At 45.1% G+C, this 27,867-nt stretch overlaps 1 protein-coding gene across 1 annotated transcript; it reads right to left on the bottom strand.

Annotated features, from left to right (window-relative positions):
* Positions 1-1,188: 1,188 nt before the first annotated feature.
* Positions 1,189-27,532, bottom strand: chd4a (chromodomain helicase DNA binding protein 4a). Its single transcript, XM_069682120.1, has 41 exons — positions 27,242-27,532; positions 26,604-26,759; positions 23,577-23,686; positions 23,091-23,330; positions 18,290-18,408; positions 17,835-18,100; positions 17,524-17,654; positions 17,265-17,403; positions 16,377-16,546; positions 14,385-14,618; positions 14,091-14,294; positions 13,790-13,998; positions 12,865-12,996; positions 12,668-12,767; positions 12,375-12,566; positions 11,248-11,448; positions 11,016-11,153; positions 10,708-10,829; positions 10,288-10,461; positions 10,061-10,202; positions 9,761-9,892; positions 9,533-9,650; positions 9,325-9,449; positions 8,194-8,286; positions 7,917-8,058; positions 7,663-7,832; positions 7,412-7,589; positions 7,158-7,247; positions 6,811-6,902; positions 6,586-6,719; positions 5,574-5,718; positions 4,762-4,915; positions 4,568-4,674; positions 3,913-4,189; positions 3,689-3,754; positions 3,410-3,592; positions 3,014-3,122; positions 2,765-2,897; positions 2,336-2,531; positions 1,725-1,900; positions 1,189-1,478 (listed from the first exon to the last, which is right to left on the bottom strand). Exons 2-41 carry the CDS (start codon positions 26,662-26,664, stop codon positions 1,464-1,466), a joined length of 5,919 nt encoding a protein of 1,972 aa, XP_069538221.1. The 5' UTR covers positions 26,665-26,759; positions 27,242-27,532; the 3' UTR covers positions 1,189-1,463.
* Between the last annotated feature and the right edge of the window lie 335 nt (positions 27,533-27,867).

Below are 27,867 nucleotides of genomic sequence, written 5' to 3'. Positions count from 1 at the left end.
CTGTTATTACTCACATTAAATTGAGCTAAGCTAGCTCTTGTTCCTCACATTAAAATGAGCTAAGCTAGCTGTTATTACTCATGTTAAAATGAGCTAAGCTAACTGTTATTACTCACATTAAAATGAGCTAAGCTAGCTCTTGTTCCTCACATTAAAATGAGCTAAGCTAGCTGTTATCACTCACATTAAAATGAGCTAAGCTAGCTGTTATTACTCACATTAAAATGAGCTAAGCTAGCTGTTATTACTCACATTAAAATGAGCTAAGCTAGCTGTTATCACTCACATCAAAATGAGCTAAGCTAGCTGTTATCACTCACATCAAAATGAGCTAAGCTAGCTGTTATCACTCACATTAAAATGAGCTAAGCTAGCTGTTATTACTCACATTAAAATGAGCTAAGCTAGCTGTTATCACTCACATTAAAATGAGCTAAGCTAGCTGTTATCACTCACATTAAAATGAGCTAAGCTAGCTGTTATCACTCACATCAAAATGAGCTAAGCTAGCTGTTATCACTCACATCAAAATGAGCTAAGCTAGCTGTTATCACTCACATCAAAATGAGCTAAGCTAGCTGTTATCACTCACAACTTGAAACAAAACTGACTTTGCTGTCTGCAGTTCTGCAGATCTCTCTGTGGTAGCCTTCAGTTTTTGCATCGTTTAACCTTTGTTGCTTTCTCTCCGCTGTCTGTTTTACCGGACTACAGCAACGGCCTTTTTTTAGTTAAACAAAAAAATAAATACAACTCCTGGCTAAGGATGTACGGACAAAAAAAGATAGCAATCATATTTACGGCTTGTAACAGGACAAAAAAGGAATCCTGGCATCCTGGGTCCCCTAAAGCTTTTTTTGCACCAGAAAAAAACATTTTCTGCATTCGTCACAGTTTTAGTTATTGTAAATTTGAATCTTAATTACATTTAGCCTTGAAATAAAAGATTTTGCAAGCTTCACCGAAATGTTGTTGGGTAAAGTCGTAACAAATTACACAAATGATTTCTTCTTTTCTGCTCTGAAACTGTAGTTGCTCTTGTCTGCCATAATATATATATATATATATATATATTGTTGCTGTGTAGGCCTGAAAATAAAGCCGATCTTTCGGGGCCTATGGTTTGATTTCTGGTAGCTAATCGGTGCACTGACTGGCTTACAGTTAACCACAGACTATTTCTTTATTTCATTTTTTTATTTAGGTCCCAAAAAACCATCATAATAACATTATATCAATAATATTAATACAGAAATTGAAAAAAGGAGGAAAAAAATAAAATAGCTTTTCTGTCCACAGCCTCAAACGTGGGGAAAAACTCTGTAAAGTCTGTTTAGGGGGGAGAAAAGTGAACTGGGCGTGGCTTCAAGCTGGAGCGCGCTGTCCGTCATTCTGCGGTGCACCAATCAGGAATGTCGAGGTGAGGCAGGGGGTGGTTTCGAGGTAAAGAGCAGAGTTTCTGTCTACTGCTGCTGCATCTGGAGGAGAAAACAGAGACAGGAAGTTAATTTAATTTCCTCTGAAGCTTCTTGTTTTCAATAACTTTTGGGGAATTTATCTCTCATATGATTTCAGTGAAGCTAGGGCGACAATTAGCAGCCATTAGCTTAGCACAAAGTCTGGAAATGGGAGGAAAAGCTTCAATCACTTCCTTTTAATCCATTAATTCCCTGCCTGATAACGACACTGAACACAAGAAACTATGATCATTATTGTCAGTTTACCTGTTGTGTCTGTGCCTGCGTCTGTGTCTCGGGGCCTCGGCTCGCCAGCCGGCTCAGGATGTTCCTCTCAGACATCTGGAGCCGCACTGCAACTGGCGGTATCCGGGCGATGGTCGCGGGGAGGCGGGTGACATCCGCCTTCATGTCGCTCAGCAGCTCCTCCAACTGCTTCAGCACTGAGACACGGAGAGAGACATACATGCTCAATTATGTTTATAAGCCACATTTTAATTCCTTCTTACTCTGCACAATGTTTTCATTGTCTGACTCAGTGAGAAGATGCATTTTTATCAACTTAAAGTGAAATTCTTTGCAGCAGCAGTAATGCATACAATACAGGAACAATTTTTCCAAAGGGTCTTAAAAACGAAACAAGAGATAAGTTTGCCGTTGTTGAAATATGATTAAAGAAAAGTTAGAAGTTCTAGCAGTAACAGATTCACTGTGTTTGACACCTGATTCTCAATTTCAGGAGATAAAAGCAACTTGAAAAGCTTTTATAAACATCCTGACACTTACAGAAAACTGAGGAAACAGAGAACAGGCCGTCATTTCAACAAAAATCTCAATCATAAAAGGTGGACAGGGTGTGGTCCTGCGTCATGTCTCACCTTTGTGCAGGACGGCGTTGGCCGGTTTGTTCCCTGACATGGACTCCTTGCTGAGGTGCTGGTGGGACTCGGCCAGACACTCGACCTCGCTGAAGCGGGTGTTCAGGGCCATGGAGGGGTGGGAGGGGTCCTCGGACATGTTGAGGTAGGCGGCGCGACGCAGCTGCTCCTCGATCACCAGCGCCTGCTCCAACAGCTGGAGGAGGAGGGAAGTTAAGTCTTGGTACAAAACATACTAACAGCTTTATTTTTACCAAGTTAAAGCATCACTTATACAAACTATCATCGAGGCTGTAATAACACAATTTACATTTACAATTTAAACCCATTAAGGCTCGCTGTTTGGGGATTCTTACAGCAAAACACCAGGACGGAGACGTCAGGATGATAAAGGTCACTTTGGGAAAGCATTGTTAAAGCAGGTCTTACCTTGAACCTCCGAGCGAGGAACTTGTTCTTGATTTCCAGGAAGTTCCCTCGGTTCATCTCTCCTTTAAAGGGCTCGTTGAGGATGGCGAACTTCACGTCGTTCTGGATGTCCTGCCAGCGAGCGTAACCGTGTCTGGAGGAAGCTTCGGTCAAGGGGAACGACAAACTTTCATCTCAAATAACAACACGATCAAACACATGCACAGGCAGCGAGATCTGTGAGCCAATCACAGGTGAGGGAAAGGATACTGTATGATGCCGGCCAGCAGCCAGTAGTCGTGACGTCGGTGCCAGATCTCGTTGGTTTTCTTGGTGACGGTGGCGGCGCGCTCCTCGTTCTGCCACAAAGAGTGAAGCTCTGAGAGCGAGAGAAGAAAGATGTCAGATATGAAATAAAATACTTACATTATTTATTTATGCATTATTCCCTCTGTGTATTTTGTCATATCTTCTTGTAATGCTCCGTCTTCTGAGCGTTCCTTGAGCCATTTTTACAGACTCAACACTTCCTTTGTCTTTCAAAGTAAAAGCCCTCTAACGGTTCAGTGAAGAGAAACCCTTCTTTTCCTTAAAAGGCTTTTATTGTGAACATTTTGTAGAAGAGCGACTTACACATTCCTCAAAAATACTTCCGTGTGTTTGTACCTGTGAATCCTCCGTCAGCGATGTTGAACATGAATCTGGTCTTGGCCTTCTTCTTCTCCTCGCTGGCGGCGGCGGCTGAAGCTGTGGCGGCTCCGGCTGAGGCTCCGCTCTCCTTGCTGCTGTCTCCGTTCTGCAGTTTGGTCGCCTCCTCCGGCTTCGGAGCCTCCTTCTCCTCCTTCAGATCTGCTGCAGGAGCGTGAGAGGAGTACACAATAAATACCTAAATAACAAGGCCTGAGGAGAAGGGGGAGTAAACACAAGTAGAGCAGGGTTTCATACCTTTCTTTTCATCTGCAGGAGGAGTGGTGTCCATCTTTTCCGTCTTTTCTTCTTTCTTTTCTTCTGCTGCGAATCAGAGAAAATATTTAGACGATCAGATTACAATCAGACATTAAGATACTGTGGAAAATTGATAAACTAAAAATCAACAAAACTTTTTAAAAATAGAACAAACAAACCTGAAAACAGGAAAAATAGCGAGAAAGAAAGACACTTAGTTTTACCTTTGACCTCAGATTCCTCCGCTTTGACCTCCGACCCCTCCGTCTTGGCCTCCGTGGGCGACTTCGATTCCTCTCCTCCCTCTGGACTCTTCTTCTCGCTCTCGCTCTCTCCCTCCTTCTCCTTCTCTTTCTCCTTCTCTTTCTCTCCCTCCTTCTCTTTCGAGCTCTCTGCCTCTCCGTTGCTCGGTTTGTCCGTCTCCATCGGCTCCTCTCCGTTCTTTTTGCTTTCCGACTCGGCCGACGGACTCTTCTCGTCGTCGTCTGGGATGGCGATCACCTGGAGGAGTCAAATTTATAAAAACATTAAAATCTTAAGTCCATCCATCCATTATCTTCCGCTTATCCTCGGCTGGCTCACAGTGGCAGCAGGCTAAACAAGGTGACCCAGACGTCACTCTCCCCAGCTCCTCCTGGGGGATCCCGAAGCATTCCCAGGCCAGGTGGGACATATAATCCTCCAGCAAGCTCTGGGTCTGCCCCGGGGTCTCCTCCCAGTTGGACGTGCTCGGAAAACTGCCAAAGGGAGGCGTCCAGGAGGCATCCCTATCAGATGCCTGAACCACCTCAACTGGCTCCTTTCGATGCGAAGGAGTAGCGGCTCAGAAATCTAAAGTTCCTATTTTATTCAGGTAACTTAAACACATCGTGTCTTTACCTCGTTGGCCTTCGCAGGCTCTTTGCCGTTCTTCTCCGCCTCGCCCTCCTTCTTCACCTCCTTCTCTCCATCCTTCGCTGCTTCGTCGTTCTTTGTGGAGTCGTCCACTACAAAGAAAAACACGATAATTAAGTTTTCTGTTCCAAAGACCAAGAAACGGTTTGTCTGAATCAGGAGTTAAAAGTGTGCGTTACCTGGAGCGGGAGTGTTGGGCTGCGTGTCGGCGGGGGTGCCGGTGGACGGGGTCTTCCCGGGGGATTCGGGCTGAGCTGCGGCCTTCTTGCTCTCCTCCAGCTCGGCCATCCAGGGCATCGACCACTGACCGTTCACGTGCTCGAACTCCTGAACCTGAAAACACGAAGAGAACGCTGTCAGCATGAGAAGACTCCTCACAATGAAGCACATCTCTGCTAGCAACAAGTAGCCGCAACAAAGCTAATCAACAATCTTGAAATATCACTTATGATAAACACTAGAGCGGCAAATAATGGCTGTTTTTTTCTCACTAAATAGATCTTGATAAGTAAAATAATGTCTTTAAAATCTCAGGCAGTTGTCAGAACAGATGTCAAACAAATAATGTAACTTATAATGTAGCTTAAAGAGCTTTTTCTTTGATGTGCTAGCTTTGTTTTGACTCTCCCTCTTAACTAGTTTCCCCTCCATCGCTAAAACAGCAAACCAGTCAAATGACTCATAACCTCAGTTATACAACAACACACCTGAATGCACCAGACACAACATTAGTTTCAGGACTTTTAGGGATAAAATCAGATGATTTTCTTCTGTCAAGTTGGCTTGTTTGTTGCACAAAACGTGAGACAGTTTGGAAACAAACTGATGAGTCTATTTTTATCAACATCTTTAATTTTAAACTGAGAAACTGAGGTGATCCCCGGCTGCTTAATGTAGCCCCTCAGTGCCCCCGCTCTCTCTTATTGTAAAAGTTAAAGTTGAGGTCAGACAAAGTGTAACGGGTAAAGATGCTTTTTTTTTTTGTCGTTACCTTTTTGCGAATAAGTGACATAACTCCGATACGGGTGAGGACGTGTTGCCGGGATAATCCTTCTCTGGGGACGCCGTCAGCGAAGGTCTCGGCCCCGTCCGCTCCGGGCTCACAGAGGTGACGCATGAACAGAGAGACATACGCCCTGAGAGGAGGAGGAGGGAGAGAGAGAGAGAGAGAGAGAGAGAGAGAGAGAGAGAGAGAGAGAGAGAGAGAGAGAGAGAGAGGGTTAACGAGGAATGACTGAGGAGACGAAGACTCAACTTTAGTATTTTCTTTCTTTAAGCATCTTACAGCTAAGTCTATATAGTCTATAAGTCATTTTAAGATTATAAAACATTTTATCTTTTAGTTTTACATTAATTTCAGTTTATTAAACAAGAACGCAACACACAAATATAGAATAACCCACTGATAACGTCATTAAAGACATAAAATATGAACAAAAAGCATGAAGAAGCAAGACTTTAAAACCTGATGTGTTGGAAAGTGAGCGTGTAAATGAAAAGTCACATATGAAAGTCATTTGGATTCCCTACATTTGTATTTTAACCTCTTTTAAATCCCAGTGACGAGTTGAAGTGTTTATAACTGTTCAGAGTGAAAGGGAGGCTGTGATTTCTGTCTTTTCTTTTCCTTTCTTTGGACCGGTTTTCACTGAGAAACAATGAGGTGGTTGGTTATGCTACTGATAGGACGTCAATGTGATGTTCCATCACTTGCGAGGTGCGTGCGCAGCGGTCTGCTAATGAGGCTCGGGTGTAAAAGCACACGGGAGAGTCCACACGTGAGACGCCAACTAGTAGGTTGAGACGGACTTCGGGACGACCTCACCTCCTACTCATGAACGTGGATGAAGACCAGCATTGTTACTTTTGTTGTTTTGGGGATCCAACCACCGATCATAAAAACATACTAACGTTAACGTTTGGAGGGCTAAGTCACACACTCGACTCTAGACTTCACTAGTCCGTAACAATAACGTGTTGGGAGCGATGGTGGCGTCTCTTACTTGAACTCTTTCTCAGACTTCCCTCGCAGGTCTCGGACCAGCCACTGGGTGGTGAAGGCATCTTGCGGAGGCATCCCATAACGCATCACTGCGTTCAGGAAGGCCTTCCTCTGCCGAGAGTTGAAACCCAACACCTGGAAAGCAAAGAAGAGTCGGGCATCAGCCAACCAACCAATGCAGTAAAAAGGATCGCCAACAGTCCAAGACGAGAGCTGAGCTGCTCACCTCGATGTTGCCTCCCACCCTGGCCAGCAGGGGGGGCAGCGGTTTGTCTTTGTCGTTCCTCAGGCCCTTCCTGTTCGGCCTGCGAGAGTTGGCTGCAGAGAGGAAACAGATGGTGATTATACAGACTTTTAGGCTCGTCTGTCAGGAGTTCAGAGTGAGTTACAGTCTTTGTTTTTGCATGTAAACATGTTGGAATACTGCTCCAGTTAAAGACACAAGAAGTTTTCTGTTTGTTTATCATACGAGCTGTTTATTTCTTTTTCTTTTTAGGAGGTTGATTAAACTTCTTCTGCAGAAACCACTCTTAGAAATTACAAAACATTGTGCAGAGAGCATCTTGTACAAACCTTCTGACCGCTCATCGAAGTCCTCGTCTCCCTCCTCAGACGCCACAGAGTAATCTGATTGGCCGTCAGACTGGTCGTCCTGCCAATCAGCTTTGAGAGAAAAACCAAAGAAGGGTTTTTAATGTGCAGTTTCCTAACAAAAGACAACCCTGACTTAAACTGGGCCCATGAATCTGTCAGAGAATCCCAGGAAGGTTGATGTTATTTCTGAGTGTTACAGGTGTTAAAGAAGCCCAGTTTACCTCCTCGCTTACCTCTGTCTTCCTGGGAACCGTCGTTGTAGTTGACCTGCTTGCGGATACGTTTGCCTTTGCCCAGGTTTCGAGCCAGATCCTCCTGCTGCTGCTCGTAGTGGTGACGCAGCAGCTTCTCCCAGTAGTCCGGATCCACGCTCTCCTCCTGCTTGATGATCTCCCGTTGCACCTCCTCCTCCTGGAAGATCAGAAAGTTAATAAAAAGAAGTAAACGAACAGCAGGCTTATTCGTGCATTCGCACACGACTCACCTCCTCCTCCTCGTCTTTGACCACATACTGAGCCACCTTGAAGGAGCTCAGGTACTCGTTCATGCTCTGCAGCTCTGTGTCGTCTGTGGCGTCCTGGTTCCTGTCCAGCAGACGGTCGATGGCTTTGTCGTCGTAGTGAATGATGCTGCTGTCGTCCTCCTTATTCTCACCTGAACACAAACGTCAGTTTAAAACCTAAATCCGTCCCATGAGCCTCTCTGTCTCCGCATATCTGCTTTGCTTCCATCGCTCACCTTCTCCCAGCTCGTCCTTGAAGAGCTCCTCTGTTCCGAACTTGAGGATGTCGTCGAGTTCCTGTTTGGACATGGAGCCCGTCTTTGATCCGAGCCCGGGTCGCACCACCAGGTGAGTCAGCATCATCTTTTTCTTGGCGACCTGGACAGACGAGGAAAGATGGAGGAAGCACAAGAGAAAGGTGGAGCAATTAGTAAAGCATCCAAGCATCTGTTAAGAAACACTTGACAATGGTTGAAAGAAGATTTTGCTGTTTGGTTTTCATGCATTATTCACCTGAGTAATCCTCTCCTCCACAGAGGCCTTGGTGACGAAGCGGTAGATCATCACCTTCTTGTTCTGACCGATACGATGAGCTCTGCTGAAGGCCTGGAGACGAGGGGGAGGAGTTAGGAACACTTAAACTACACTTTTAAAACCTGAGCGGGTCTTAAGCTGAAATACAGACCAACATGTGACTTACAGGAATGACGCTGTTTTAAACCTGGGTTCTAGTTTTAGACATTTGGGCCTCGATGACTCATGAGGTAAGAAAAGTTCAGGATTTGCTCCACTTGATTTCTTCAGCTTGCAGCAGCTGTATGGCTGCAACATAATCCTTTTAGAAAAATGCACCTGATCAAAGTATGTCCACTTAAAGGGCCAGTTCCCTGATTTTCAACCCCTGCTGTTATGGGGCGCTAATGCCATTATGGTAGGAAAAAAGTGCAATTTGGCTCCGTGCCTCTGAAGGACGCTATCCGCTTCTCCAACGGGCCCTGGAAAACCTCCGACAACGTAAAGCGTGTCATCTGGTGGAGGCCAGGAGCTCGCTAAACTACACTTCCTCAATCTAGGACGCAGCCTCCGATGTCACGTCTTGTTCAGAATCGTCAGGTTTGATCATCCACCGGTATATTCTCGTCGTAGTTCAGATTCTGTCCCGCTCTGAGCCGTCGCCTGCAGAGAAACGGTAGTATTTCACTCCAGCGTCTCTCGCTGGGCCGTTCCTTTCAGAGGGAGGGGCGCAATGCATGCTGGGTGTTGTAGGAATGTAGAATGGGAGAAACCACGAGCTGTCTGTACAACTTCCTCCACAGCTATGGGGACAATTCTAAATATTATTGCTTCTATCGATTACAGAGAACGCCAGCTTTGACTGACAGCGGCTGTTAGCAGGGGCGGACTGCTCCTTTAAAGAGCTCGTTTGTGCCACTGACGGGCTCAGATTGTGATTCTTACTCTGACAACATAATGAATATTCAGGCGGATGTATTTTGATCGTGCACAGTTGCACCCTTGTGGCTGAAGAAGTCATTTAATCCCAAATTATTTTTAAAAAGGGTCGGAGTTTATCGGAATCAAACTAGCTACACTTTACTGTTAATAAAAAACCAGTATGAACACGTAGAAGGACTCCTGCTGTACCTGGATGTCGTTGTGAGGATTCCAGTCAGAGTCGTAGATGACGACGGTGTCGGCCGTGGCCAGGTTGATACCCAGACCTCCGGCCCTCGTCGACAGCAGGAAGGCAAACTGCTGAGCGCCGGGAGCTGATGGAAAGAAATGAGTTCAGTTTCTTTTTTCAAGGTATTATCATAAAGGTAAACAGTGGAGTTTGTGGTCTCAGTCTCACCGTTGAAGCGATCAATAGCTTCCTGCCTCATCCCTCCAGTGATCCCTCCGTCGATCCTCTCGTACTTGTAGCCCTCGTTCTCCAGGAAGTCCTCGAGCAAGTCCAACATCTTCGTCATCTGCAGGAAAACACAGAGGAGACGGTTTGTGAGCAGAAGCCGAAACTTCTGTGGGATGATTTTGCTTAATTAAGCACAAATGCAGAGCAGAAGACGTGTGGGTTTCTTACCTGAGAGAAGACGAGCACTCGGTGTCCTCCGTCTTTCAGCTTCCTCATCATCTTCTGCAGTAACAGCAGTTTCCCAGCAGCCTTTGTGAGAGCGCTGCCGTCGTACATCCCGTTCGGCATCTTTGGAGCTTCCTGTTGGGAGGAAATGACGACATATTTGTAGGGATGGTTTTGTTGCCATTTTCTCTAAGAAACGCAGAATTCTTCCTCCCAAAGGTGATCCTTTTTTCTGTCACTAAATTCTTAAATATAATCTAAACGTCTTATTCCTCTTAAACAAATCATATGTTTGGGTCTTACGATAGCAGCCGCGGGGAAGAGGTAGGGATGGTTGCAGCATTTCTTGAGGTCCATGACGACGTTGAGCAGAGACACCTGGTTTCCTCCTCCTTTGGTGTTCAGAGCCTCAAAGTTTTTCGTCAGGATAAATTTGTAGTACTTCCTGCAAAGACACAATCACCCACAGTTAACCTTTATCTTTTCAAATGCCCCCTTTTCAAACTCCGTTCCCTCTACTGGTGACTCACTTCTGCATGGGGCTGAGCTCCACTCTGACGATGAGCTCGGTCTTGGAGGGCATGTGTTTGAAGACGTCGGCCTTCAGCCTCCTGAGCATGTGCGGCCCCAGCATGTCGTGCAGCTTCTTGATCTGGTCCTCCTTTGCGATGTCTGCGAACTCCTCCAGGAAGATCTCCAGTTTACTGCAGACAGAGAGGCAGACAGACAGGTGAGCGACTGTGAGGCGCTAACTGCTCTTGATGTTTTATTCCTGCTGCAGATGCTTTTTACTTTTAATGTCTTTCCTGACATTCAAGAATTAAAAAATGTCTTTAAATATCTGCAACTTTTACATAATTAATAATTATGACAGACTTCTTTGCCACATTAAGACTTTTCACCTGCAGAAATCCTCCTGAAATCTCTATAAACAGAATCCTGCAGCCTACCTGAACCTCTCCGGTGTGAGGAAGTTGAGCAGGTGGAAAAGCTCCTCCAGGTTGTTCTGCAGAGGGGTTCCAGTCAGCAGCAGTTTGTGCTGCAGGGGGTAGTTGTTCAACACCCGGAAAAACTACAGCAGGAGGAGGGAAGCGGAGAACAACACGTTTACTCTCGTTGCTGCTTCGGCTACACTTCAGGATCAGACAGGTTTTATTAAAAAGTTAAAAGTGAAGAAAAACATACAAGAATGATTCAGAACTTCTGATTCAGCAGAATATAATCCTGATCTGAGACTGTCCCCTTTGTGTGTTTGTACCTTGGACTGGTTGTTTTTCAGCCTGTGGGCCTCGTCCACCACCAGGCAGGCCCAGTCTATGGAGCCCAGGATGGCCATGTCGATGGTGATCAGCTCGTAGGAGGTCAGCAGGACGTGGAACTTGATGGACGAGTCTTTCTGTTGGGGGAAATCAACACAAAAGAAGTTAAACCTCCGAGTTCTATCAGAAACTTAAGCATTTGTTTAAGGCGTCCTCTGTTCCTCCTCTCACCTTCATCCTGGAGGCCTTCTTCCCTCCTCGGATGGCGTTGTCCTCGAAGGAGAACTCGTTCTCTCGGATGACGGCTCTGCTGTCTTTGTCTCCGACGTAGGTCACCACGTACATGCCGGGGGCCCACATCTCGAACTCTCTCTCCCAGTTGATGATGGTGGAGAGCGGGGCGCTGACCAGGAACGGACCTTTAGAGTGGCCCTGGAGGCGGAGAGAGGAAGTCAGACCAACGTGTTATACGGACCTACAGCGGTGTGTTTTTACACGACGTAGCTGTGAACAGTGTGCTGTTACACTATACAAGCAGAATGTCACGAGACGCGTTACAGCGGATTAAATCCTTTTCTGAGCTATGTGACACACTCAGAGGAAACTCGGAATAATTTCAAAATAAAACTCAGAATTCAGAAAAAATACAAAACAACTCTGTTTCACTTTCTGGTGTTTCAGAGCAGAAATTTTCATTTTTTAAGAACTCTGACAGAAGCCTGAAAATATCTACAAAACAAAAACATTAAAGACTGAAAACTGTCGACAAACATTTGAATTTAAGTCCTTTACAAACACCACCGGTCTACTTCTGATCACGGCTGTAATAAGAAAATATAAATAAAGCAAAACATACTGAAGAATGTTTCTGAGTCTGTGGCTGAACTAGAAATAAGCACATTAAGACGAACAACGTTACAGGATCTCCTGCTGCTCTGACAGGAAGTGCATTCTGGCCTCCCACCTATGGGTGGCAGCAGCTGCACATGTCATCACCGTGTGAATGTTTACTGTTTGGGATCGAACTTAATGTCGTCAGATTTCACCTGACTTATACAAAATGGCTGGATGGCTGCTGGCCAATAGGACGACAGCTACTTATAGAAGGCAGGAGGAAGGCTCTGCTGTGACTGCTGAGTCTAATTATACATTAAAAAGTCGAATTAATTAGTTTAGAACTTAATATTAAATAAATTCATAAAAAGGACAAGTAGTCATAACTTGATCTAACTCCCCGTGGTGAGCCCGTGGTGAGCTCATGTTCCCAACAATCCGATTTAAAAGAAGCTTTTTATCACAAAAACAGAGTCTGAAGTTTCAGCGCGTTTCCCCAGTGGAAACACAACCCGGTACCTCACCTCTTTATACAGCGAGTAGAGGAAGACGGCCGTCTGCACCGTCTTTCCCAAACCCATCTCATCGGCCAGGATGGTGTCGGTGCCCTGAGCCCAAGAGAACCGCAGCCAGTTCAGACCCTCCAGCTGGTAGGGGTGCAGCGTGCCCCCCGTGCTGTCCAGGTACTCCGGCTGACGGTCGAACTTTATCGTCGGCTGGAGACGGAGGAGAGAGAGAGAGAGGACGGATTTGTCACCACAAAGAAACATGCAGACGAGTCGTGTAAAAGTTACTATGAAGGAAACGTTGGTCTTACATCCACCACGGGGTTCTCAGGAGGTCTGTCGGGCCGCTTCACTCTTCCTTTCACCTTAATCTTCTTCCCGGGTTTCCCCTCCTCTCCCATCATCAGCTCTCTGAAACACACACACACACACACACACACAGTTAGTGCTGAAGTACTTAGAGAAGTGTGCATCTGTCCTGTGGTGCCGTCCTGTGTCTGTATCTCACCTGTGGTTCCAGTACTGCACCTTGAAGATGTCAAACTCAGGTACGTCCATGTCGTCGGCCTCCCACGTGGCCTGGTCGTACGCCAGCTCTCTCCACTTGATCAGGTAGTGGACGTTGTTTTTCCTGTCCACGCTGGGAAACACAGCAGAGAGGAACAATTTCATTCAAGATGTCCAAGACTCAGCCAAGACCACAATATCTAAAGTCTTTCATGTCTAAGTAGTGAGTTGAGCTATCTGCTTCTCCAATGGTCCCTGGAAAACCTCCACCAGATGCTGTGTTTTACATAGTCTGTGAACCAGGGAGCTCGCTAAACAACACTTCCTCAATCTAGGGCGACCGCCTCCAATGTCACGTCTCGTTAAAAATCGTCAGGTTTGAAATGTAGACATTTTTTTAGACGATATATTATATTCTCGTCATATTTCAGATTCTGTCCCACTCTGAGCCGTCGCCTGCAGAGAAACGGTATTTCACTCCAGCGCCTCTCGATGGGCCGTTCCTTTCAGAGGGAGGGGCGCAATGCACGCTGGGTGTTGTAGGAATGCAGAATGGGCAAAACCACAAGCTTTTTATCCAGCTTTCTCCACAGCTATGGCGCCAATTTCAAATTTTAGTGCTTCTATCGATTACAGAGAACACCAGCTTTGACTGACAGCGGCCGTCAAAGCATCACAGTTAAACTTGTGATGAAGAGCGCTTATAAATTCAATTAAATCAAATGAATGAATAACTCTGAAAATTCTAAAAAGCTTGAGTTAATGTTTTATGAATTGAAAGTATTTAAAATAAAGAAGTTGGTTCATAATAATTAAACAATGTAATGAAGAAGCGCTTTTATTTTGAAAGGGCTCTTACTTTATTATTCATGAAATAAAAGGCTTCATATAAATGCAGCTCAAGTCTTCTGATGTCGTGTGCGTACCTGTGGTTGAGGATGCGGTGGATCATCAGCCACTCCATCTTGATTCCAAAGCGCAGGTACTTCTCCTCCAGCTGAGCGTACATGGGGTCCTTGTTCTTCCTCTTCACGCTCTTGTCCTCCTCTCCCTCGCCGAAGTCGATGGGCGGCGGCTCGTCCATGTCGTTCTTCCTCTGGTAGTTTCTGAACATCACCTGGCAGTGCAGCTCCAGCTGGAGGGGAGGAAGAGGAGGAGGAGGAGGGTTAATCGTGCACACATGTATGTATCAGTATGTGTGTGTGTGTGTATGAAGTGGATACACACCTGAAGCTCTGTGACCCAGGAGCAGTGCCAGTACGACATGTTGGACCACTTGGCGAAGAACTCCCTGTCCGGCCGCCCGGCCAGCGGGGCGGGATCGGGTTGATCTGCAGGAAGGTCTGGAGGGCGGGGGACAGGTGTCGGGGCAGGAGGGTCGCCCCACCGCCACGTCAGAATCTTCTGGACCTTCCCCTTCATGGGGGGACACTGGAGGGGTAACAAGAGAAAGCGTATTATAGCGATTACAGTTTCACTTCCTTTTCAGGGTATTTGTTATTTTGGCTGTCATCGGCTCACCGTGCAGCGCGGGCAGATCCACTCTCCGTTGGGGATCTCGGGGAGCGGCGGGTTCAGACAGTGGATGTGGTATGACGAGGGGCACGAGTCGCAGCAGAGCAGCTCTCCTCCGTCTTTACACACTCTGCAGAACTCCATGTGGTGGTCGTCCTCCTCCATCTCTCCGGCATCTCCGTTATCCTCCTCGCCTTCTGAGGCCTCCTCCCGGGCCTCCCACTGGATGCCCTCCTTCTCCTGGGATTAGAGGACAAAGTTCAGGTGTTTAGACTTCACATTCCTAAACACAAAGGCCCTGTCCTGTTTCGCTGCAAATCAAACTGAATTTTAATGTTTTATCTGTGTCGATGTTGTTTAAGTATTGAGATAACAAAGCAGTTTCAGACAGTCTCTCCTGGAAAGCATTCCTCGGTTTAAACTTGGTTGCTCAAATGAAGAGTGAAACAGTGTTGAAAATGAGACAAAGAGCCAGAGAAGTTCAAACGCTCCTTTCTCAGGTTTGCACAGCTGAACAGTCACAGTGTGAAGTGGGTGTGAGTGTGAATGTTGGTTTGGAAAGTTACAGAATCGGTCAGACACAGACTCCCTGAATATGATGTCGGAAAGGTTTGGGGGCAGACGAGCGCTTTTATAAGATACGGGGGAGCGTCTGAAAAGTTCCTCTAAAAGTTTAAAGTCTAAAACTCCATTTACAGATTCTTCATATGAACGTTGGCGGGCGGCAGGATGTTTACAACAGAAAGTGTTCCTGTTCCTGTTTGTGGTACACTTGTAGTCCGTGTAGTTTTGACCAATCAGCAAGCTTCCTTGTATGCAGGACAAACTGTCCGTGTGGAGAGCAGAAGCAGGTGGAACATAGTCCACCATGATGACATCCCGGCTCCCATCGGCGTCATCTGACGACGATTTAGCTTCTTATTAATCTCTATAAACAGACATCTGCATGCTAACAGCTAACAGCTAACAATCTGCTCTATCAAAGATTTAACTTGAGACAAATTCTCTTGATGCTGTCACGAAAGCTGTTCAGCGTTCAGATTTCCCGACTTCCTCGAATGCATCATAAATGATGGCTCCGCCCTCCGTCTCACGTTAAAGTAGTGTTCTTCTCCTCTTGAGGACAGACCTGACAAAGCTTCATGTTGTTCCTAATCTGCACCATGATGTTGTTATCAAACTGAAGAGCCGTTAATTAAAGTCGATCACAAGAGAATCTGTTTCTGTTTGGGCTTCATCCCGCTGCAGTAAGCCAGAGTGCAGCCTCTGTGTAACTTCCTGTTTACAGTGAGACTGAGACTCAGCACAGACAGAAGAACGGGCGCTCCTCCGGGGGATGGGACGAACCAAGAGATGACAGCGTTTATTTAGCAGACACATCTGGAGGGAGAATTTCACTTCACTTTGATCTGAACACACGGTCGCTTCTCGAGCTGCTGACTGGACTGTAAACAATGCTCAGCTTACGCTTTCTTGAGAAACTAACGGTGTAGCCAAACGACAGAGTACTTTTTTATTTTGTGTGGTTTTTAAACTCAAACTTCCTTTTCTTCTCTGTCCATCCAGAGTGATAAAAACCTGCTACACGAGACCCTCTCTAAGAGCTGCGTCTGATCGTCTGACGTCACCTTTGTTTGGACCCTCGTGCATACGAATAAATCAAGCTTAAACGCCCTCAGATTTACCGCTACAAGTCTCCCCGCAAAACCAACTTCGCAAACAATCTGTATCCTTAATAAACTTCTAACAAATCCTTACGTTTCTAATAAATTGCTTCATAATCCGCCTGAGAGGAGCTTCAGAGGTCTGAGGAAGCACTGTTTTCATCTGGTTTGTGTGTAGCTATAAATCAGCTAGTCTTGACACTGCAGTCTAGTTAGGGTTTGAGGGGATGTTTCTTTGTCTTATACTCAAAATGTGAGTTTTAGGTTGAGTATTTCTTCAAGCTGCAAGTGTCAGTCATGTGGTTAAGACCTAGTGTCTGCGCGTGCTGCTTACACAGTGTGGGCAGCTCCAGGTGCCCTCGGGGGCTTTCTCCATGTCGGGGTCCAGGCAGACCATGTGGTACGCTCTGGGACAGGTGTCGCACAGGATGATCTCTCCGCCCTGCTGGCACACCTCGCAGTAGTCCTGGTGGTCCGTCTCGTAGCCGTCGCCGTCCTCAGCTTCTGGTTCAGAAAGAAAACATCACATTTCAAAAGAGACGTTCTGCTGAGTGTTTGTGTTCGTCAGAGGAAACCCACTCGGTGAGTCATCATTTCCAGTCAAGAACACACTTCCTTTTGAAGCTAACAAAACAACAAACATGTTGGCTTGTTAAATTGATCGTTTATAGTTCAAGTTCCCAAGAGTTTTACAGTTTGTTGTATTCTTAATGATGGAAACTGCGTGTAAATAAATATCAGATTCTAAAGGTCAAATGATCACAAACTAACCCTGACCTTTCACATGAAGTCCTCAGAGACCAACAGCATTTCCACGCTGAAGCTCGCTGACCTCTTTCTGATCTGAAAGCATGCGTGACGTTGCCGGCCTTGTGACGGCAGCTACAGAAGATGCATCAGTAGGCGACGACCAGGGCCGAGATGTTGTCCTTCTAAATTTACCAAGCTCTGCTGACTCAGACGTGGTGACTAATGTGTGTGTGTGTGTGTGTGTGTTTGCATACACCTCCTCATGTTGTGCATTCCACGGACTTTTAGTGTTCACCTTGCATGCACTCATTACCATTCACAGCTGAGTGTTGAACAGGCAAACTGCATGCTCTTTCTGCAGCCGCTCAACAGGTACAAACTCTGACTCTCACTCATCAGGTAAAGCATGAAACACGCAGGGTTCAACTCCTCCTCTCGAGGCAATGTCAGGGAATCAGAAGGAAAGACGAACCTTTCTTCTTCTTGGGTTTGCTCTTGGACGCCTTCTTTTTGCTGCGGCTGCTCCGGCTGTTTGATCCCTCCGAGACGGAGACGCTGTTCATGCTGCCGTCCTCGAAGTCGCTGTCCACGTCAGGCTCATCCTCCTCGCTCTGCACGACACGAGACAAACTTCTCTTTAAGAAAACACTCTGTTGTCGGTGTCTCAGCTGTATGAAGGTGCACAGATGCATGCGAGAAGAATGAGAGAGAGAGAGAGATTTGGATCATACCGATGAGCGTTTCCGTTTGCTGTTGAAGCCTCCCAGTTTGATTTTGAGAGGAGCCACTTTCTTTGTCTTGGCATTATTCTTCTTCTCTTGTGGTTTAGGAGCAGGTTTGGACTTCTTGCGGGCGTTGGGACCTGCCGACACAAAAGAGAAAGGCGGAGGTTAGTCACGCAAAGAGCAGCTTGATATCCACAAACCGTTTTGATTGTGGAGAGGAAAACGGCTTTCAAGGAGAGTGATTTCCTCAAACAATTCCCTCCGACATTCCCTCTCCTAGCCTCGATATTTTAGATCCTGTCGTGTCACCACTGTACCTTTGCCTTCTTTTGTCTTGGCCTTGCGTAGCGGCGGTGGAGCGGGCTGCTGGGGCTCTACCGGAGCAGGAGGTGCTGCAGCCACCGGCACGACCTCGGCCACCATGGTGTCGACGGCGGCCGGTACGTTTGCGGTGGCCAGCGCGGCGTTGGCGGCAGCGGCTCCTCTCAGAGGGTTGTTGGTGCTGAACTCTCGCCACTTGGCTCCCAGAACCATCATCATCTTAGACACGGCGATCTTGGGGTTCTTGGCCGCGATGAGGGGCCTGGAGGTGAGGGGAAAGACAATTTAAAACATGGTCTGATTGTGATTTTGCAGGTGCAATATTAACTCATATTCATTCTAAAACTTCTCACAGGAGCATCCTTCTTATTTCTTAGTACATGAGAGAGTTTCTTCGTGTATTTCACCAGCGGATTTTCAGCTTTGTGTGAGTGCAAATGTGTGTACCTACCTGACGAACTGGCTGAAGGCCTTGTAGTTGGTCAGAGAGCGGTAGTCCTCCTCTGTGAAGACGTGGTCGATGTCCTCCATGCCCCAGTCATCAAGCAGCTGGGATGAAGTCTTGGGCTCCTGCAGGACACAACCGACAACATACGCTTCATTAGCATCAGAGGGACAGGTAAAGACTCAAAGTGCACAACATCTGTTACCACTGAAAAGGCGTCACATCGGGGAAAACGTCGACATCACAGCAGCTGCGAGATACGCTCCACAACAACGCTGCACCGCCGGTTTTCTCACAACCACTTTAACCGAGTGAGTGAGTGAGGAGTTATCAATACTAATCTGATCAATTGATGAGATGACCGGAGTGCGGAGGAGGAGAACCTGCTTTGACAGACAAGTCCAGACATGTGCAAACCTGTTCCGCACATAATTCAATAAGTGCTAAAGAGCCAACATGACTGGAGCCATTGTGGGGGATTATTTTAACGCTATCATTATAAACAACAAAGACTTTTTACGCAAGAAGCTCCTGCAGCTCGGCCTGATCACACACTGACTGAGTGCTGAACACGAGGGACCAGCTGTGGCACCAAACCGGCAGTTTCGTGTAGTTTTCGATGTGTTATAACAGACGAACCTTCCAGCCCTAACAAAAACACTTTTGTCCCCTCCCTGCAGGCCTGCAACATCTTTTATTTTACGTCACAATATACAAAGACACGAGGCCACAGACGATTACGTCACTGTGCCTCAATGGTCTTTACAGGACACGGCTTTATGTAGGTAATGTTGTAATATTTGATGTAACAAGTGTATTTTATTAGAGGTCAGATCCACACTCTGTCCAACTTCATGATCATCATCAGGCTTAAAAACGTTGCACGCAAATACATTTATTCTCTGCAGGTTGGACAGTGTGCGGGAGTTTACTTAGAGATCAATCTGCCAATCATGTTCTCGATTATCCGATTATTCGTTGGAGCTATAATTTGTAGCGAGTAAGTGAAAAACTCAAAATGTTTGGGCTCAACACCTAAAAAATACGTGTTACTAAAAGTGCATAAAAACAAAGACATATTCAGGTTACTGTGAGATTTATTATCTCATCATTTAGACGCTTTAAACACAGAACGTCTGCTGACGGTGCTGGTTCAGCTCAGTGGGTAGAGCAGTCTTCAGCGCAGTGGTCGCAGGTTGGACTCCTTTGCTGCATGTCACCCCCCCCACTCTCTTCTCCCCATATTTCCTGTCTCTCCACAGCCGTCCTACGAAGGCAAACATGCCCCCAAAAATAAAAGCTGCTGTTACATTTCTTCTCATCTATTCTGTATTTTTCTTCTGTTTGTGTTTAGAGCCTCACACGTGGCCTCACTCCGAGCTACACTACAGAACCAGCATCCCCATACAGACCAGCTCGGCCCCTCAGACCCTCTGATCACTTGATTTGCATTCTACCTTGTTTAACTAAAGTGTGTGTGCACGCGTACATATGGTAGTGCACTCTTTGTATTTGTCCATGCATTTCAAATACTCATGTCACGTCACGTCTGTTGTAACGTTGGTTTTGATGCTTGCTGTAAGGCTTCGATGATTTGCGATATTTAAGGGAATGATCATTTTTACATTCTCATTATTTAAGAACATTAAACTGATGATGTCATTTTTGAGTGGATCCTATAACAGATGTTGCGCCTCCCGCGATTTGAAAAATTCAGATTAATAGTTCAGCCCGTCTTTGATTCGTTTGACTTAAAGCGTTCTATGAATAACTTTGACCTTGACCTTATTCTTCTTCTTAGTTATTCCCAACTATTCAATAAAGTTCTGTATCAATTAGGGCAAAAAATGAAGATAATTGTCATTTTTTGATTCATCTGCCGAAAAATGACAATCGATTGTCTTGTTTTGTCCACAACCAAGAAAATATTCACATTCATGAAGCTGAAATATGAGATTTTTGACTTTTTTCTTTTAAAAAAAATACTCAAAATGATTAATCAACAATGAAAAAGTGGCCAATTAATTTACAGGTGGACAACTGATCAATTCATCCTGTATAAAGCAAACTTTGGAGAGGTCGAGTGTAACGATGCCGTCTGATCTGCTATGCTTCTGTGAAAGTTTCTGTTCTACCCGCAAATATTTCCGCCAGTTAAATTAATTTTATTCCCTGAAATTAAAAAGGCCCCGAGCAGGTGAGCAGTTAGATGTAAACTGGGCCACCCTGCACCTTCCTCCTCCTCCTCCTCCAAACCTGCTTCCTGTTTCGTTGTCTTACAGATGGAGCTGCAGGCAGGATTGAGGGCGGCTCTGCCGATGAATTAAAATGTGTTTATCTAACCAAAAAGAAAAAAGGGTCAAGAGCGCAGTGCGGAGCGGCACTAGGCGGGTTACCATGGTAACAGCATATATGCCTTACACACCCGGGCCTCACACACACACACACAGGCTTAGACACCCCACTCCACCCCTTGCATAAGTGTCATTAACTACAAGGCCCCCTATTGGCCGCCGGGCTGCGAGTCCACCAGACGCAGCTCTTTGTTTAACCATCTCTCATATCACATCTCTGTTTGTCAGAGCAGCACAGACTCCATTACAGGTACACAGTCAATAGCGGCACATCACGGAGCAAAGAAAGGCCTGCTACAGAAGTTACATTCCCAAAAAGGAGGAATTTTCAGTGTTGGAATTAAATTAAAGATGTTTTACATTTTAACCCCCAATGAAGGTGCACGTACCCGACCCCCGGCTGCATTAGAGCGTAGGTACATTACGCACTATGACATTTATTTTTATATTCTTGCTATATTTGTGTCTGAGAGTTAATGCTTAAGTGTTTTATTGCAGGGCCTTGCAGTTCAGTGTCTGCCTATCTGTATGAGTGGGACAAATAAAGATCTTGAATTTTGCTTTGTGCGTTGTGCAATGTTTCCAGGGCTGCAACTACAAAATGTTTACATTATTCTTGTGTAAAATGTCACAAAAATGGCATTAAATTCTCATCACAATTTCCCAGAGCAAAAGGTGATGTCTTAACATTGTGTCTTTTTTTCCCTAATCAACAGAGAAAGCACCAAGCACTCGCACCACTAAGGCTGAACACGGCAAATATTTCACATTTTTCTGGGTTGGAAACAAATATTCTTTTTAAGGCTAAACGTCTGTTAAATGCAGCTGTATCTGTTTGCTTTGTCATTTACACAGCACACTTTAAAAAAAGGCTGTTCTGCTTGTTTTGTCCCATAAAGCAGAACTCATTCATACTTTGCATCCCAGCTTATTGTTTTGAAAATGATGCATGTTTTAGAAATTCCAGGAAGCAAATTGGTGTCCATTAATTTCCGGATGTTTTGAAGATCTATCAGCAGGCCTTACTCGGTTCTAATCCCTAAAGAACATAAACCTCTCAGTTCAACCTGGAGCCGGTCTCACAAAGATAGACTCTGACTCTGACAAATAGTCAGCCTTCAGACAGACGTCTAAATTCATCCGTTTCACAAAGCAGTTTGGTTCTTGACTATCTTAAGCAGGACTATGATGCGTTGAATTCTGGGTAAATTAAGACTTCAAAACAAACAAAAAATGGCCGACCGAGTCAGTGCATCTAACCACTCAAGTCTGTTTACCCCAGCAGAAAATGTTTGTCTCTTGGAGGAATTCAACAGTTTTAAGGGCATTTTAAGAGTGTAACAAAAAACAAATAGCAACCGTACACAGTGGTAATCCAACCGTTGAAAGGAACATCAAAGATGTTACCATGGTAACATGGGTCTTAGAGTCGAGTTAGCCTGGGGGTTAGGTGTCAAATTTCTTTGGCTTAAAAATTGTCTTTGTTTTTGTGAAACGGTGTAACCTGCATCAGGCTAAACTATGAGCAATATTTAGACTGGCCTAACGCTATAGACCGGTCTAAAACATCTTTGTGAAGCCAGGCCCTGGGCTTTATTACATTTAAACACAGCCTTGTTAACGGTGAAGAAAATGCAGGCAAGTAAGAGTCTGCAGATTGAGCATCAAGAAGAGAAACAAAAGCATGGAACATCACATATCCAACCTCATGACCTGCAGAGCATCAAACCTGTCCACACATAATTTGCCTTTTTGGAGCCAAAACGTGCAAAAACACTCGTGTGGTCCTTCAGGAGCAACATCCAAGATCCAGAATAAAACCTGTGCAGGCTTCACAAGCAGAACAGCTGCTCTTAATATTTATCTAACCGCAAAGGATCCAGGCTGATAAACGGCCGATATCTTCGACAGCTATAACATTTATGATGCAAGAAACACCAACTGCAACCAAGTTTCCCAGTGAGATACATGCTGTATTTTGGGAACCCCGAGCCTAAACCCACTGCAATATATCAGAAGCCCATAATTAAAGAGGGTGGTTAATGATTAGGTTAAATGAGCATGAAACCATCCTCAAAAATTGCTACAACTCATTAAAGTTCTTGAGTTTACTGGGAAGTGTTTGTGTGTCTGATTCGGGTGTAAACGTCCCGTCAGAGGCTTTTCAAGAGATCTTTGGGGACCCCGATGAAGACCAACAGCCGGTGTGTCGCACAATAAAGTTGTTCTGTACTCTGGCATTAATGCTGCCGGAGTTTTGACCTCTGCACATGTTCACATTTTGGAAGAAGGTGAAGTTGTGACTGCTTGTGTCTGCTTTTTCAGCCTTTTGACCCCGAGAAAAGATGAATACTCGCTACATAATTCTTTGGTACTAAAATGGCCAAACAAGTGTGTGGAGAAACTTCACTGAAACCTTTCGCTACTCAAACACCCCGCCTGGTTTTCCTCACCGAGCCATCGTCATCATCGTCGTCATCATCCTCTTCGGGCTCCGGGTCTTTCTTTTTGGAGGCGCTCCTTTCAGCCCCGCTGCTGCTCCTCTTCTTCTCTTTGCCGCTGCTCGCTCTCTTCTTCTTCTTGCGTCCAGGAGTGTAGTCGCTGCCCTCGCTGTCAGAGCGCTGGGCGGCACCATCTTCAGCCTCCTCCACCCCGCCCACGTCCATGGGCTCTGGGGAGCTGATGGGAAGCTCCTGGAAACGAGGAGAGCAAAGACAGAAGTCAGTAAACTGAGAGGACTATGGTAAGAGAATCATGGGATCCAGGCCAGGAAACATATTTTTGCCGTTAGAGCAGAAAATGATGCAAGAAAACATTTTGTGATGGAAAGATTGAATTGGATTCTTTTGAATTAAGAAATTGGAAGTCAAGTTGGGGTTTAAAATGGGCTGTAGCCGAGTTACAGAACCCCCTACACACAAAACAATCTTCATCCTTACCTCTCTGCGTGACCGCCTCTTGCTGCCTTTGCTCTCTCGGCTCTTCTTGGCCTTCTTCTTCTTCTTCACCTTCGGAGTCTCATTCTCTGAGATCTCCTCTTCCTCATCGTCTACAAATCAGGACAGAGGAGACAGTTAATAGTTGGTTCAAGTTCCAGTGTGTTCAGGCAGAACTGAGAGGTCAGGGTTCAGTTTGTTTATTTTGGCAAGTAAAAGATTAATTTAGAGCTACAAATAACATTTATATTCATTGTAATTTTATCTGCAGATCATTTTCTAGATTCATTGATTAGTTGTCGTTACTATAACATGTTAGAAAATTGTAAAAACTTCAATCAGAGTCTCCCAAAGCCCAAGAAGACGTCCTTAAATGTCTAGTTTTGTCAACAACCAAAAGAAATTGGGTTTACCGTCATGAGGGGACAAAGAAACTAGAAAAAACCTGACATTTAAGAAGCTGGAATCGGAGAATTTGGGCCTTTTTTCCCTTTAAAAAGCTCCTCAAACTGACCAATCAATCGTTAAAACCAGACGATTGAAGAGTTGCCGAAGAAACAGATTAAGGGTTGCATTTTCACTAAATTTCGATATTTGGTTTAGTATACTTGACAAAGGTTACAGAGTGAACAGATATGATGTGAAGATCACAGAAAAGGACAGGAGTGAGAACCAGGACGAGTAGAGGGTCAGTTAGTGGTTTGCGTTACTTCACATTTTTAGTTCCCCTTCGGAGGGCGGATCAAAAGAGTTTTGCTCCAGTGCTTCAAACTGTAATTCAGTCATTATGACTTACTGCAAACTCCTGCAGGCCTTCAGTCCAATCTTTGGCACCCTGAGCTTATTAATCTAATTGACTATGGTATAAAAAAAAAAAAAGTAAATGGCAAGCTGCCATGAAGATGCACCTGGTGGGGAAGAAGCTTTAACGTGATGAGCTTTGTGGGTCATATAAAGGAGACCAGGCTGTGTGTATGACGGTGGGTGCACAGCTGTAAATTTGAGACTATGGATGAAATGATCTGAGTCCATTAACTCGCAGGAGGTGTGAGATCATGTTAGCCTCAAAACGCTTTTAGGAAACGAGAACCTGAGCTGTAGACCCGGGACTAAAGTCTTGAGACTTGACTTGGCCGAACCTGCTCTGTGACTCGTCCTTGAGATGAGTGACTTGAGATTTGGTTCCTATAGATTTGTCATGACAAACCTAACTCATACCCCTTTCCCACCAAAATTAGCGCGTTGACGCAGGTTTTTCAGACCCGGGAAGACCCGCTAATAAATGCCGATTGTCTCTTTTCCCATTGTCGGTGGAGTATACTCCTGTCTGTCTCTTTTCGTCTGATGTCACAAAGGCGTCAGAAACAGTGTTAGTAAACAACAGTACGTACAAAGGATTTACATTATGCTCTTTGGTAAGCAGCATGGAGGCCAGTGAAGATGTTATGGTTAGGTCTTTATTGTATCTATAGCTCATCTCGTCTATTTATCAAACTTGGCGCCAATACATTTGGAACGATGTTCGAGCGCTGCTCGGACACGCTGGAAAGGGAGCAGAGATTAGCTTGTCGACCCGGGTTTGTGTTCAAAAATCAATGCTGATCAGAGCCATGGCGATAATTACACGAGTCTACTGCAGAGTAATATGACTCGGGTCTGAATGCAGACTGTAGCCTTTCCCACTACGCAAAAAAGCCGGTTGTTAGCGGGTGTTTGCTGGTTTTTTGACCAGTGGGAAAGAGACTTTAAAGTCTCAAAAAAAAGAAACACCAAAAAAGAGCGTCACTTAAGTATGCAGACAGCTCTGTTAACTAAGCTATTAAAATGACAATGTGCCAAATTGTGTTTTAAATGGTCAGCATATGGAAACCTGAAAGTCTTACAACTGTTTTGCAATTTGCTTATGGAAACATGTAACTCAAGAAAAAACACTTCTCTATTTAAATAAAATTAAGATTAATCTGCAACTATATGTTTTAACTATTACTTATTTAATCTTTTTAAGCACAAACATTCATCATTTTCTGGCTTGATCATAATTTTTGATGTAGAGATTACATGATGATGATGATGAATTTAACCATAAATGCAGCTATACTTGTAACCTAACTTTGACTTATTTCAAACCAAGCCTCTACTTTCCAACTGCAGTGTCAGATATAAGATGTGAGAAGAAAAACATGACTGTCGTGTCATCGCATCGACATCCAATTAATTGCATGTTCAAAAGAACAATAACGTCCATTATATCCAAAAGTACAGGCGATTTTTCACATCTTCTGATGGGTATTTATTTCTGTTGCTCATTGCTTTGTTTACAAAACAGTACTTGTCACGTTTGTAAAAAGTTCGAGCTGTTTGAAGAATCAAATGTATGTTTTGAGTCCATTTTAACACTTGAAACTAACTTGTAGGACTATTTGTTCTCAATGGTTCCACCGTGTAACGTACGCGGCGCGTGCACGTCGGAATGATACAAAATTTAACAATGCGATGTTCGGCCTAAACAGCCGTTGAAAAACTAGCAGTATTTGAGAAGATAAACGGTTTGGCGAGACGTTAGATATACTTTTATATTATAGTATTATTTCCCTTTTTCCCCACAGTCAAACTGAAGGCGCCGGCCATGAGGAGGAGAAAGATTCAGAACGTCATCCGCCAGCTTCCAAGCTAACTGGCTGCCTCCATCTTGTCATCGACACGTAAAAAATACCGGTAGCTGGCTAGCGTTAGGCCCCGGGAACATGCCGGTCAGTCGGCGTGACTTCACTACAATGCAGCTCTCAGCCAAACCGCTTCTGACTGTGGTTGGGGTAAAACTAAGTGATTTATTTTTAAGTGTTTAAGCGAAAAGAGCGGGTTTACTAATGTTGCTCCTAACGTTAGCAACCCGGTAGTTAGCAGCATTGAGTAGCGAGCGCTCGGCTAACGAAACATGATTGATATGAATGTCAGAAAACATCTGCTCATGCTAGCACACAGCCAGTATGAATATTAGCATTTTCAGCTAACAAATGAGCCTTGTCTTACCGTGCATTAACCGGTCATCGGGGGCTCCATAATCATCTCTGTCATCCTCGCTTCCAGACATAGCAAACAACCAAAACTTTCTATTTAGTTAGCTAACAGTTTAGCTAACTAAATAAAGTTATTTATCTGCAGGGTAATCCAGAGTTCTGACCCAGTCTTGAGTCGGTCCAAGTCGTGGTGTGTGTCATGTAGTTATGAGAGGGCAGCCGGCCAGGTTTCGACAAGGGAAATAAGAACAAAAAAAGAAAACGGAAGTGAATTTTCAGCAGCAAAGACCATTCAAAGCACAGTGCCCGGTAAAGCACCACAAACACTCACCGCATGGACTTGTTCTCGGACAATAAATTTAACTTTATCTGGCTGTTAAGATTAGCACCCTCACTCACTCCATCTCTGCTGACATGCCATCTTGCCACTATCGTTAGTTTCCGTGCCATTAGCATGCGTGCTAGCTGAGCTTGACCGGGTTCAGATTTGAGACGAACTAAAGAACCGAGCATCACACACACTATAAACTAGCATTAATCACCAAATTAATCAGTCTATCAACCCCAGCATCCTATATCATATTTCCTCAACCATCTTACCCTGACTCTAGTTAATTCACAAACAATAAAACCAAAAACTGAAATACTCACAACTTGATTTCACACAGCTTCCAAAAACAGTAACTCCAGGCTCACTTTATCTATCAATCAATACTTGGAAGCTCTTTTTGTCAAGGTAACGGTATACATACAATTTAAATATATTTCCGTGTTTTTGTGGCAGCGTGTGCGCACGACGCCGTCTCCTCTTTCTCTCCCTCGCACACTACACACACCCCGCGCGCGCGCACACACACACAAAGAGATCAGGGGGCAGGCATCCCATAATATCCCCCCCTCCATACACACACACATACACACACTTCTCAGTCACCCCTCCCCCACTCTGCATAGTTACCTTGCAACGTACAGACCATAATAGTCAACTCACCCCTCCCTCTCCTACAGTCTCTTCCCCATTCCTCCATGCACACCACCCCCTCGCACCTCCACCCCCTCCCTTTGCAACCAGGGTTACCATGGAGACGCTCACCCCCTCCCACCCCCGTGGCATCCCATAATAGTAATGAGCGCAGTCACTGACATCCCTCAATGAGCATAACTCCAAAAAGAGAGAGATAGGAGAAAGGAGGGAGGGGGGAAAAAAAGGAAAAGCCGTCACATGGCAACTGTGTGTGCCACATGACTGCTTAACTTGAGTGTGCATGTTTGCATGT

The sequence above is a fragment of the Semicossyphus pulcher genome, unplaced genomic scaffold, assembly GCF_022749685.1.
Source record: "Semicossyphus pulcher isolate SPU_LCO1_2020_fin unplaced genomic scaffold, fSemPul1.0.p SCAF_5, whole genome shotgun sequence".
In the NCBI taxonomy this organism is placed as follows: Eukaryota; Metazoa; Chordata; class Actinopteri; order Labriformes; family Labridae; genus Semicossyphus; species Semicossyphus pulcher.
The sequence above is the reverse complement of the archived record's forward strand: the minus strand, read 5'-3'. Positions and strand labels throughout refer to the sequence as shown.

Excerpts from the sequence above, each read along its gene's own strand:
- chd4a (XM_069682120.1), bottom strand. The coding sequence starts at position 26,664 with ATGTCTGGAAGCGAGGATGACAGAGATGATTATGGAGCCCCCGATGAC. Across the intron at positions 10,830-11,015 it reads TGAAAAACAACCAGTCCAAG|TTTTTCCGGGTGTTGAACAA; the intron begins GTACAAACACAC and ends CTCCTGCTGTAG. Across the intron at positions 9,651-9,760 it reads GAGTGCTCGTCTTCTCTCAG|ATGACGAAGATGTTGGACTT; the intron begins GTAAGAAACCCA and ends GTTTTCCTGCAG.